Source organism: Nelumbo nucifera, chromosome 2 (genome assembly GCF_055504915.1).
Source record: "Nelumbo nucifera cultivar China Antique chromosome 2, China Antique-T2T, whole genome shotgun sequence".
NCBI classification, from domain to species: Eukaryota; Viridiplantae; Streptophyta; class Magnoliopsida; order Proteales; family Nelumbonaceae; genus Nelumbo; species Nelumbo nucifera.
In genome coordinates, this window is record NC_142650.1 from 88478315 (window position 1) to 88490941 (window position 12627).

General features: G+C 39.2%; 1 protein-coding gene across 24 annotated transcripts in view; it reads right to left on the minus strand.

The window, feature by feature from the left end:
- LAF3 (Amidohydrolase family) overlaps positions 1 to 12627 on the minus strand; it is a 115788-nt gene that overhangs the window by 48960 nt on the left and 54201 nt on the right. For 17 of the 24 annotated variants that reach the window (XR_016083019.1, XR_016083018.1, XR_016083017.1 and 14 more), the window contains 2 exons: positions 5164 to 5358; positions 4963 to 5060 (listed from right to left, as the gene is read on the minus strand). Coding sequence is in view for 21 of the 24 variants with exons in the window: in XM_088899186.1 (XP_088755312.1) it covers positions 4963 to 5060; positions 5164 to 5358 (293 nt within the window). In the remaining 3 variants the exon portion in view is untranslated. The remainder of the gene's footprint in view (positions 1 to 4962; positions 5061 to 5163; positions 5359 to 12627) is intronic. The other 7 variants (XM_088899191.1, XM_088899182.1, XM_088899185.1 and 4 more) reach the window with 1 other exon arrangement.

Below are 12627 nucleotides of genomic sequence, written 5' to 3' on the forward strand. Positions count from 1 at the left end.
ATGGAATTGCCTCACAAGCTTGAGAACTTCATCACAAGACCTCATCAAAAATAACCAAGTGTACCGAGAGAAATCATCAATGAACAAGATAAAGTTTGATCTTCACAAACACTCTCCCCCTGAAGAGAAGGACAAGTGGACTGAAAATATGGAATAGACTCAAGGAATGTAACATCCTTAAAAACATACCTTTGGCCAATATGGGGATCAAAGCACTTGTACCCCTTTTGGACTAGAGAGTAGCCAATTATATGCATTTAATAGATTTAGAGTCAAGTTTCAAATGAGAAGGACTCATGCCATGAACAAAGTAACAACAACCAAAGACTCTAAGAGGCAAACTGAAAATAGGACCCTTAGGAACCAGGATTGGCTTGGACTGTTGAGAACCAAAATCAACATGCCTCCATTGTTTGGGAAACACCCTCAATTCCCTATACTTTTGACAACCCTCTTCACCACTCTCCCCTTCAATTACTGGAATAGGTAAAGGAACTTCTAAGGCTGAATTAACCAACTCACCACTCTCCCCCTGAGAAGAAACCTTGTGATAGTAGGGTACGTTCTCAAAGAATGTCACATCCAATAGAAACAAACTGTCTACTAGAAACAAGATCATAACAGCAGTACCCCTTTTGATTTTGTGCATACCCAAAGAAGATACACTTAGCAACTTTGGGATCAAATTTGGAGCGATGAGGTCCAAGAATTTGAACAAAACAAGTACATCGTTTTAAGAGGGATAGCAAACAAATCCTTGTATGGAGACAACAGGTTAAACGGTGTTCTCATGTATAAAACCCATGAAGGAATTCTGTTAATGAGGTATATAGCTGTACAGATGGCATCCCCCCAAAACTGTATGGTAACATTAGAGTTTAGCATGATGCTTCTGGCTACCTCCAAGATATGTCGATTTTTTCTCTCAGCAACCCCATTTTGCTGAGGTGTATGAGAACAAGTGCTCTAATGGATGACTCCATAATCAAGGAGATATGAAGCCAAGCGTTTTGCAAAATACTACTTGGCATGTTCAGATTGAGGATTTTGATCCTGACTACAAATTGGGTCAACACCATCTAATGGAAGGCCCAAGTCAGAGCAGGGACCTCATCTTGAGAGTGCATAAGGTAAACCCACGAGAAACAAGTACAATCATCAACAAACAACAAGAAGTATTTGTACCCCCCAGTAGTAATACGATATGGTTCCCAAATATCTGTATGCACAATTTCAAAAGGAACATTGCTTCTTTTATTGCTCAAAGAATAAGTTGATCTACAACACTTTGCAAGTTTACAACTCTCACACCTCAAACACACTTGGACTGACTCAAAACAAATTGGGAAACAAACTCTTCAAAGACCCGAAAGACAAATGACCCAACCTATTAAACCAAAGCATAATTTGACTCACTGAATGAGAAACAAATAACTCCCCAACTTCAATATCCTTCCCCTGTGGATGCTCAAACAGGTAGACTCCATTCGTCTCACGGACAATCCCAATCACCTTCCTTGTTTTCATATTCGGAAAAACACACAGATCAGGGAAAAAGGTCACTAAACAGTTCTGATTCTTAATAATACAACTAACTGAAAGCAGATTAGTACTAAGCTTAGGAACATGCAGGACTAAAGACAAGGAGATGGCATCAGACAATCCAATGTTTCCCTTGCTAGAGATAGGCACAAGAGAACCATCAGCAATAGATACTTTGTCTTTTCCAGAGGATAGACAGTAGGTAGTAAACAAGGTAGATAAACTAGTCATATAATCAGAAGCACCGGAATCTATTATCTAGAAAGGTCTAGTGTTACCTAGGACTGCTGCATGATATGGTGTATCTCTTGTACCTGAGTGAGCAAACACTGAAGTGGGAGTGACAAATGTAGCTGGTAGATGAAATGAAAGTCCAGAAGTAAAAGCTTCACTTTCTAACTATGTCAAGGCAGCTCGGACAATAGCTAGGGCATCTAGGGATGTGGTCCTTGTGTTGGAAGATGATGCACTATCAGTGGTGACTGCCACAGTAGCATTTCCCTTCTTATTTCTAAGTCTAACCAAACAAGACAAGGGTACAACTTCCAACAAGTGTCCCTAGTATGTTTCGACTTCTTACAATGATCACAAAATATCTCCCTTGTATGTTCCTTTTTCATTTCCTTTTCCTTAACTCCCCCAAATTTTGTTTTCATTGCTGCTAAGGATGATTCCATGGGCTGAAACTGTAACATCACCTTTCTCCTACTCTCTTCACTGTGCGCAAGTGAATAGGCCTGAGATAATGTCACACTCTCCCTAGTAAGTAGTTGTTGTCTTACAATGTCAAATTCTGAATTCAGACCAACTAGGAACTCAAATACTTTGTTTGTTTCAATCAACTTGCTATAAGTTGTTGCATCTCTCTGACTTTCCCACTCAATTGTCTCCAAATGGTCAATTTCATGCCATAGAGATTTCAAAGTAGCAAAGTAAATGGAGACTGGCTTCTCCCCTTGCTTGAGATTATTCACTTCACACTTCAGTTCATAAGCCCTAGCAACATTAAGGGGCTGGGAGTAGGTCTCTTTCATATTATCCCAAATTTCCTTCATTGTTTTTGCCCATAAATAATTTCGGCTAATGTGAGGCTGCATTGAATTGCACAGCCATATCATCACCAAATGGTTTGTGATGTGTCTTCCTTTGTTCGCTTCTTTATATCCCCAATCACATAACCTAATTTCCCTTTACCCCCAATGGACATCATGGTTGACTGGGCCCATTCCAAGTAATTGGTTCCATCGAACCTAACAATAGTAATCTGAAAAGAACTTTAAGTCATGCTTCCAGCCCCAAAAAAATCTTCCCCTTGAATCATTAATTAACTTCCAGCCTTCTCCATTTTATATGAGATACTAACAGTCACTACTTCAAGAAGAAAACCTCTGAACTCCTTTTATTTGAAATCAGCCACCCAAAAACCATTTACAGGTTACTATAATTGTCCAGGAGTCAACCATAGTCAAAGAACAAGTCTGGGAGCAAGAACTGATCATGGGGTTTTGAGAAACCCTAGAGAATAGAACAAGAAAAATAGAGATCTGTCAAAAACCCTAAATAAACTAGCAAGGGAGACTGAACTCTGTTAACCACTGCTTCCAGAGTGGTTTAAACTGCTCTTATTTAAGGTTGGTCTTAATAAAGAGAAGTTCTTTTCTCAAAAGAAATTGACCGCCACCTTTAATCCCAGTTTAAACCCTAAACTTGGACTTACCTGATTTCTCTGATCCTTCCTGGTCACCGGGCACTCTCCAAAGGTCATGCAATCCCTTGGGCAGCAACTCAAGAATCAGGCAATGATGCAGAACTTCCGGTCTTAGAAAATTCTCATGCAACCGACAAGATTAGGCTCACATGAGAACCCTAATCTGTCCTAGTTTGGCTCTGATACCAACTTGGATAAATTAGACCAGAAACTACTTGTTTTCTGGTATAGATTCAGTAGAAAAAAAAAAAGAAAGGAAGGTCACAAAAAGAAGAAAAGAGAGAAGAGAAGAAGAGAAGGAAGAGAGAAAAAAAGGGTGTGGTTCAATTGATTCTGCCGCCCCACCAGATTAGTATTTATATATTGTATCTTAACTGTAGTGGGGTTACATAAATACCCTTGCTGAAACAGAAATAAATATTAAGCAATATATCTGGCCTAACAACCATAACTACCATGCAATAAATATATAAAAAATATTAGTGGGACCACATACACACTAACAACTAACAACTATCTCTACAATAATTTCTGCTGATATGAGGCTACATTGAGTTGCAAAGCCAAGTCATGACTAAGTTTCTTCAACCCACTTTGCATAGGAAGGGTCTTCCTTGGCTGGCATCTTAGTGTCACCATTTACATAGCCTAACTTACCCCTTCCTCCAATGGGCATCATTGCAGATTGAGCCCACTCAAGATAGTTTGCTCCATCAAACTTAGTGGTTGTAATCTGGAAGGAATCGCTGTCTGTCACACTACCAGCCCCTACAAGTCCTTCCCCGATTGATTTAAACTCATTTCCAATATTCTCCATGCTGAACTGAACAAGGTATCACTCGTCCCAACCCTTTTCTGATAAAAGAAATGATTTCCCCTTTAAAAAATCAGCAGTCAAACTGTAACCAATCGGCTGCAGAACAAAACTGGTTATTCCAGCAAGGAGAAACCCTAGGAAACAGAAGAGAACACAAGAGAAGTTCCAGCCACAACTTCCAGAGGCCTCTGAATACTCTCCACTAGCATTCGATCTCTAAACAGGTCAAAAAACTACCCAGAAAATACTGAGGGCCACCTTCAACTTGAGGTTTAACCCCTAAACCTCAACCAAACAAGTATCTCTGATTCTTCCGGATCACTGGGCAAAGCAGAAAGCAGAGAAGTGCAATAACAGTGCACCAAACTCCACTGACCTCCAAGAATCAGGAAAAAATGGTTTGAAACTCCAGCCCTAATAGAGTCTCATGTAGCTGGCTGGGATAAGCATACATGAGACCAAAAAACTAAACCTAAACCTTCTCTGATACCAGCTTGAAATACAGCTGTAGCAGTCCTAGGTTTAGTTTGAAATATGTTCAAGAGAAGAAAAGAAGAGAAGAAAAGAAGAAGAAGAAGAAGAAGAAGAAGAAGAAGAAGAAGAAGAAGAAGAGGAGAAGAGAAGATGAGAGAAAGAGAGAGCAGAATCGAATCCTTTCTGCCGGTCCCCTCATTGGCTTTTATATGACTTGACAAAAAAATGGTACAATGACAAAAATACTCCTGTTGACTGTGACAAGAAAAAAAAAACACAAAACAGCAACAGAAACAGTACTAAATAAAAATGGAGAAGCAACTAAGTGTTCTTGTCTACATCTCTACAATAGCCATTGTAGTTAAAATACAAGACAATGACATAAGTAAAAAATTGATAATATTACAATGTGATATCTTACAAAACATCTTACAACTAAACGTGACCATGTCTCCACTGGGAAGAATAAGCAAACTCTAATCAGCATTTTCCCACTAGAATCAGCCCATCTGTGAACATCTGTCATTTGTTAGAAGGGAATCCTGATCAGTAAAGAAGTAAAAGACAAATCCCATGTATATTACAAAATGAATTACTAGAGATATTTTGTAACTAAGAAAACCTGAAAAATCTTCCCAAACAAGTTCTGGTGATACACCAGGCAAATATCTCCCAAAATCAACAACTGTTGTCACTCCCTTCATCAATGCAAATTTGCTTGCTCTTAGTAAAGCATCTCTCCTCTCATCTACAGAGACCTCAGGAATCAAGGATTTCACAATGCTCATTGCAGAGTCAACTAGCAACCCTGTGGGCTCTGCAAAATAAAGTGATGATCAAAAAGCTTTATTCACATTTCTTAATAGAACCATTAACATGAAAGCAAATATATCTGAAACTGAAATTTTATTAAAAAGTACCAGAGATATGGACAAATATGGGTGATATATGCCAATGAGCTATTCTGGATTATGCATCACTTATCCAGAACAAAACTTCATTCTCTTAAGTTCCTAGGACAGTAGGATATTTTGTGCTTTCAGGGATTTAAATTAGAACAAAATGGAACCAAGAAAATATGTATTAAAGATCAATATTATACAAACATACATAATAAGAAACCAGAAAAAGGCTGGAAGAAGAAACCAAGAAAATATCCTTCAGAGTAGGGTATTCACTTAGCCAGAAGATGCAATTTATGTGAGGCTGCAGAAGAGAATGTCCTTCATTTGTTTGTTGGTTGTCCCCACACGAAATTTTTATCGGGCTTCTTCTTTGGCCTACTTAATGCTAGCTGGGTGGAACTGAGATCTTCAGGAGACATTTTTTATCAATGGCAAACTATGAGAGGAAATCATCAAGGCAAAGATAGTTTGGAACTGTGTCCCTTTTATTATCTATTGGGAGGTGTGGAAGGAAAGAACCAAAAGAATTTTCAAGAAGAGATCAAATCACTCAGGTGTGCAAAAACGATAATGAATTGAGATACCATTCTTCCAGAGTTTGAAGGAGTTTCAAGAGATGAGGATCTTGGCCATGGATTTTGGGCACTTCTCCGTTTGGAATCAAGTTGATAGTTCAACTTTTTTGTTAGTTTTTCTTATTCACAGGCGTTTTGAGTTTGAAGTTTTAGTTTGTGGTGACTTATCATCACCCTAGCTGTTGTACTCCTTTTTCTTTCTTGTTATCAGGCCTGTATTTAATTAAATAAATAAAGGAAAACCTCCTAATATGATTCAACTTGCGTGGAATTCTTTGTCTTGTTTCTGAATCTTCAGATTACAAAATACAATCAGGTAGCAATCTGCTTTGGAATCTGCAGGTGGGGTCATATATGGATGTTGGGTGCAGTCACACTGTCTACAGATTAAGATTGATCCACCAATTGGTACTGTTGAAGATTAATCAGTTTTATGATGTTTTTCTGATTAGATGGTTTATGTTAGTTGTTAGATAGGAGGTGGGGACAACAGTAGTTATGTGAGTCCAAATTTTATTATGTTTTTGAGTGTTATATATGCTGTTTTATGTTTTGCCACCCTATAAGGGCATAGTTGTCTTTGTATTGTTCTATTATTTTTAGAATAAATAATAAGTGAAAGGGGCGGCCAGATAATTGCTCTCTTTTCTTTTTAACTTCTCTTCTTCTCTTTTACTTGGTATCAGAGCATCGGCTAAGGTTTCTTGAAGAGTTGGACTCTTTGTTTTTTATCTAATCTTGGGTGCCCAGGAATTGTTAGTTTTCTTTTAATTTTCTGAAGAGGGCGGTTTGGTTTCTAGAATTTTCTGAGCCTCCCGGAGTGATCGATTTACTCTCCCTCAGTTGGGAGGCGTGGGGAGGAGAGAGATTTCACTCCAACTAGGGTTTTCTTCTTCCAGAAGGGTTGGTTTCTGTATGTGTAATATTAAATTATTTTTTCAAGGTCTCCAATCTATTTTTTCATACTATTGAAACTGTTTGAAGTAAAATGGAGAGTTGGAATACCGAGATGAAATCTACCGGTACTGTGGGACTAGGTGTTGGAGGTAGTAGTGATATTTTTGGGTCTGGGATCATTACTACAGAAAAACTTGGTGGTACAAATTATTTGGAGTGGGCACAATCAGCTAAGATGGCTATTGGTGTCTGTGGAAAATTAGGGTATCTCACTGGGGAGGAGAAGAAACCTGATCCAGACTCTTCCCGATGGGTGTAGGAGAATTACATGGTAATGTCCTAGCTGTGTAATTCTATGTTACCTCATATTTCAAAAAATTTCCTATGGGCTAATACTGCTAAGGAGATTTGGGATGCAGTAACTGAAATCTACTCTCATAAGCAAAATGAGTCAAAGCCTATAAGTTAAGAAATAAGGTGATAACTATGAAACAAGGAGAAAAATTGAAATCTACTCTCATAAGCAAATTGATTCATGTCATTGTGGTGTGTTTCTGTGTAATACCCTTAAACTGGACACTTAATGAGACTCGTGTTAGTTTAGAATCTTCACAACCATTGGATAGATCTGGGGAGATTTATCCTACCAAGGCTGACACTGATGTGCCGCCAAGTTGGTTGGAGTGGCTTGTCTCAACTGCCAGGGTGAGACCTAAGGTACATGCTGTGTGGGTTTTCTTGAAACCTTGAACCAGACCAAATTCCAGTATTGCCCTGGACCTTGGAGATAAATGGGCAAAATTGGAATGTTACACCTGACCCCTAGACTAGATTATGGTACTACACTAGGTGTCGGATTGGGCTGTCTTTGATATGCCAATCAGTGAGATCCTTAGATGGGGTCAAAACCTGGGTATGTTGGGACAATCCAAGAATTCACCTGAGTGGGTGATCATAGTGACAGAATCAGCCCCTTTGTCGGACAAAGTGAATGATCGGGGAATGCACTCTCTCTGATGGAAACCTAAACTACTGGCAGTTGATTTCAAATGTTGAAATTTGTTTTTGCAAAATATATTTACATATATATATATATATATATATATTATGGTTTCAAAATTTTTGCAAAAGGTTTTAATTCCCAGGATCCATGTGAGTAGAGAGTGCAGCATTGTACCTTGCAGCCGAGGGAGAGGTCCTCTCTTGTCGAGCAATGTTTGACCATTAAGGGCTGAGAGGTTAAGTGTAAGACCATTGAGGATAATACCTGATGGGCTAATCTTGCATCTACCCACAGTTCTTGGGTTTTCATAAGGTGGCTGGATCCAAGAACCATTTAGTGTAAATGTTGGGCCCATTAAGAGCCCATGGTGATGGACTCATGGGTTCACTGTCTCCTACAGTGAATTCGGCTAGGCCTTGTAATAAAGGCTGGGCCGAACCCATGTGGCTGATGTGTAGATCAATGGTAGGGTCCCACGCCATACAAAGAGAGCCAACTAGGCAGTAGGTTAAAGAGTAAGTGAGCACATAACCTTAATGGGCCTAAGGCCCAATTCAAACTGGGCTTAAGTTAGTTAATTAAAAAAGGGGCGAATTCAGTTTTAAACTGATTAGGATTAGCTGAAGGATAAGATAAGTCTTATCCATTTAAGAGTCCAGATCCAAATATCATATTCGGATTAGGAAACTTCTCCTAATTAGATTAGAAGGCTGATCCAAAAAGGGCTATAAATAGAGGGCGAATTCTTCAGTTAAAACACACTCTCAAACACAACAGCAATCTGTAGAATTATTCCCAGTTATTGCTGCCCTACCCAGTTCAATCTCTACTTGTGGATCTGATCAAGAAGAGTTCTTGACATTGTTTCTTGGCAAAAGAAACAATCAAAAGGAGTGTAAACCAGCCCTTGCTCGATTCTTGCTAAAGAATTCAGGTTCTTGCTGAAAACCATCCTGTTGATCCTGCATCACTACACATTGTATCATCTTTAGTGGAAGTGGGTTTTGGTCTTTCCTTTGGGCGTGAACACCTACGTTGGGAGTTACTACTACTTCGTATTAGGTATATCCCTCACTTCCTATTGGTTTCAGATCTGGTCCGGTTTGGATTCAAGAACGAACCTTGAAAATACGGTTTTTTAAATCAGGGAATACAATTCCTGGGTGGGAGAGAGAAATTTTTGAAATTTCGCCCAACCTTCTCGTAGGGTTCAGCCATCCATATGATGAATCTCCCATCCCTTCACTATAGGGATGTGAAAGTCCATCATAAGAGAGAATCTGGGAGAGTAGTGAATTAAGTACAACGATGCTTGCCCTTACGAACTGCAAATGGGAGGTCAAGGTCATCTGATGGTAGGGGTTGAGGCTCAGCAGTGCTAGGTATATCATCTTCAATAGTGGGCTCAGTAGTGGAGGTAGTACCTGTAAACTAGAGCTGAACCGAGCCCAGCCTAGACTGTTGAGAACTAAAATCGACCCGCCTCCATCGTATATGAAACACCCTCAATTCCCTTCACTTTTGAAAACCCTCTTCACCACTCTCCCCTTCAGTGACTAGAATAGGTAATGGAACTTATGGGGCTGAATTACCCAACTCACCACTCTCCCCCTGAGAAGCAAGCTTATGATAGTAGGGTACATCCTCAAAAAATGGCACATCCATAGAAACAAACCGTCTACTAGAAACAGGGTCATAACAGCAGTACCCCTTTTGATTTTGTGCATACCCAAGGAAGATACACTTAGCAGATTTGGGATCAAATTTGGAGCGATGAGGACAAAGAATTTGAACAAAACAAGTACATCCAAAGGTTTTAAGAGATAGTAAACAAATCCTTGTTTGGAGATAAGAGGTTAAATGGTGTTCTCATCTCTAAAACCTGTGAATGAATTCTGTTAATGAGATATGCATCTATACGGATGGCATACCCCAAAACCGTATGGAAACATAATAATTCAGCATGATGCTTCTAACTACCTCCAAGATATGTTGATTTTTTCTCTCAGCAATCCCATTTTGCTGAGGTGTATGAGAATAAGTGCTCTGATGGATGACCCCAAAATCAAGGAGATATGAAGCCAAGGGTTTTGCAAAATACTCATTGGCATTATCAGATCTGAGGATTTTGGTCCTAACTACAAATTGGGGCAACACCATCTGATGGAAGGCCCGAGTCAGAGTAGGGACCTCATCTCGAGAGAGAATAAGGTAAATCCACGAGAAACAAGTACAATCATCAACAAACAACAAGAAGTATTTGTACCCCCCCCCTCAATAGTAGTATGATATGGTCCCCAAACATCTATATCCACAACTCAAAATGAACATTGCTTCTTTTATTGCTCAAAGAATAAATTGATCTACAATGCATTGCAAATTCACAACTCTAACACCTCAAAGTTGACACTTGAACTAACTCAAACAAATTAGGAAAAAGACTCTTCAAAGACCCAAAAGACTATTGAAGTTCGACTTGCCCTAGAATTTTGTCTTGTTCGTTGACTGTAAAGTAAAGTAGATAGCAAGAAGTAGGAGAGGAAAGAAGAAGAAAGAAAAGAGAGAAGGTCTGGTTCGAATTAGAGAAAAAGTTATCCCTAGATTCGGCCAGACCTGTTATTATATTATTAACTTATTGGAAAAGACTTAAGTGCCCTTATTTAAGTAAGAGGCACTCAAACTAACATAACAGTACACATCAACATTCTCAACAAGTACAAAGACCGAAATACCCCTTCACTAACACCACTAACAAAGACAAATGACCCAACCTATTATGCAAGTAGGAATCTGCAGAATTAAAAAATACATATATATGAAAGAATGTAGTTTCTTGAAGAGAAAAGGAAGAGAAAAGGAGAAGAGAAGAAGAGAAGTTGAAAAGAAAAGAGAGCAATAATCTGGTTGCCCCCTTCACTTATTATTTATACTAAAATAATAGAATAGTACAAAGACAACAATGCCCTTATAGGGCGGCAAAACATAAAACAGAATATATAACACTCAAAAACCATAAAAAAATTTGGACTCGCATAACAACTGTGGTCCCCACCTCCTATCTAACAACTAACATAAAACATCTACACAGAAAAACATTATAAAACTAATTAGTCTTCAACACTCCCCCTCAAGTTGGGAGTAAATGTCACACATTCTCAACTTGCGTAGATCATGCTCAAGCTTGTTCCTTGCCACCCCTTTAGTGAGAACATCAGCCAGCTACAACTCAGAAGAGACAAGGCAAACAAACTTCTCCGGTTGTTACCCTTTCTATTATTAAGTGTCTATCAACTTCAATGTGTTTTGTCCTATCATGCTGAATTGGATTGTGGGCAATATTGATTGCAGCCTGATTATCACAGTATAACATCATAGGTTCCTCTTCTTTCACCCCAATCTCACTAAAATGAGATCTAACCCAAAGAAGTTCTGAGACACCATGAGCCATGGATCTATACTCAACTTCTAAACATGGCCTTGCCACAACCGCTTGCTTCTTACTCTTCCAGGAGATCAAGTTTCCACCTACAAAGGTACACACTCGTGATGTAGACCTCCTGTCATCTAAGCATCTTGCCCAATCTGCATCTGTATAGAATTCTAGTTTCAGATTCTCATAATTTGAGAAAAGAATGCCTCTGCCAGGGTGCTTTTTCAGATATGCAAGTATTCTCTCAAAAGCTTCCCAGAGCTGAACCCGAGGTGCATGCATGTACTGACTCACAACACTGACAGCATATGAAATATCTGATCGTGTCATACACAAATACAGCAGTCAGCCCACCATTCTTTGATATCTCCCCACATCCTTTACCAATTCACCATCCACACCATTAATTTTGTGATTTGGATCAATACGAGTGTCTACTGGTTTGGTCCCCAGCTTCCCAGTCTCTCGCAGTAGGTCAAGTACATACTTTCTTTGTGAAATGAAGATCCCATGCTTGGATCTTACAACTTCAATCCCTAAGAAGTATTTGAGCTCACCAAGATATTTGATCTCAAATTCTTCATGCAATGATTTTTTGAGATCATCAATCTCCTCCATATCATTTCCTGTCACCACTATATCATCCACATACACAATCAGAATTGACACCAAAGCATCTCTCCTCTTCACAAAGAGGGTGTGATCCGAATATGTCTGTGTGCATCCAAAACGGATGAGTACCCCTCTGAACTTGTCAAACCAAGCCCTAGGTGACTGTTTCAGTCCATACAGAGATTTTCTAAGTCTGCACACCTTTCCTTTACCAACATTTTCAAAAAATCATGTTGGAATGTCCATATATACCTTCTCCTATAAGTCACCATTGAGGAAACCATTTTTGACATCAAATTGGAACAAGGGCCATGAATAGATGGCTGCTAAAGATAAAAGGATACAGACAGAACTCATCTTAGCTACCGGTGCAAAGGTTTCCAGATAATTAACACCATAAGTTTGAGTATACCCTTTTGCTACCAACCTTGCCTTGTACCTCTCTATCTTGCCATCGGCCTTATACTTCACTGTGAAGACCCATCGACATTCGACTGTCTCCTTGTCTGGGGGGAGATCAACTATTTCCCAAGTTTGGTTTTTTACCAAAGCATCCATCTCATCTTGCATGGTTGTTTTCAACTCAGGTTTGGAGAGAGCCTCAGTAACATTCCTGGGTATAGACACAAAATCGTGGAAAGAAAGAAAAACACAGTAGGAGGGT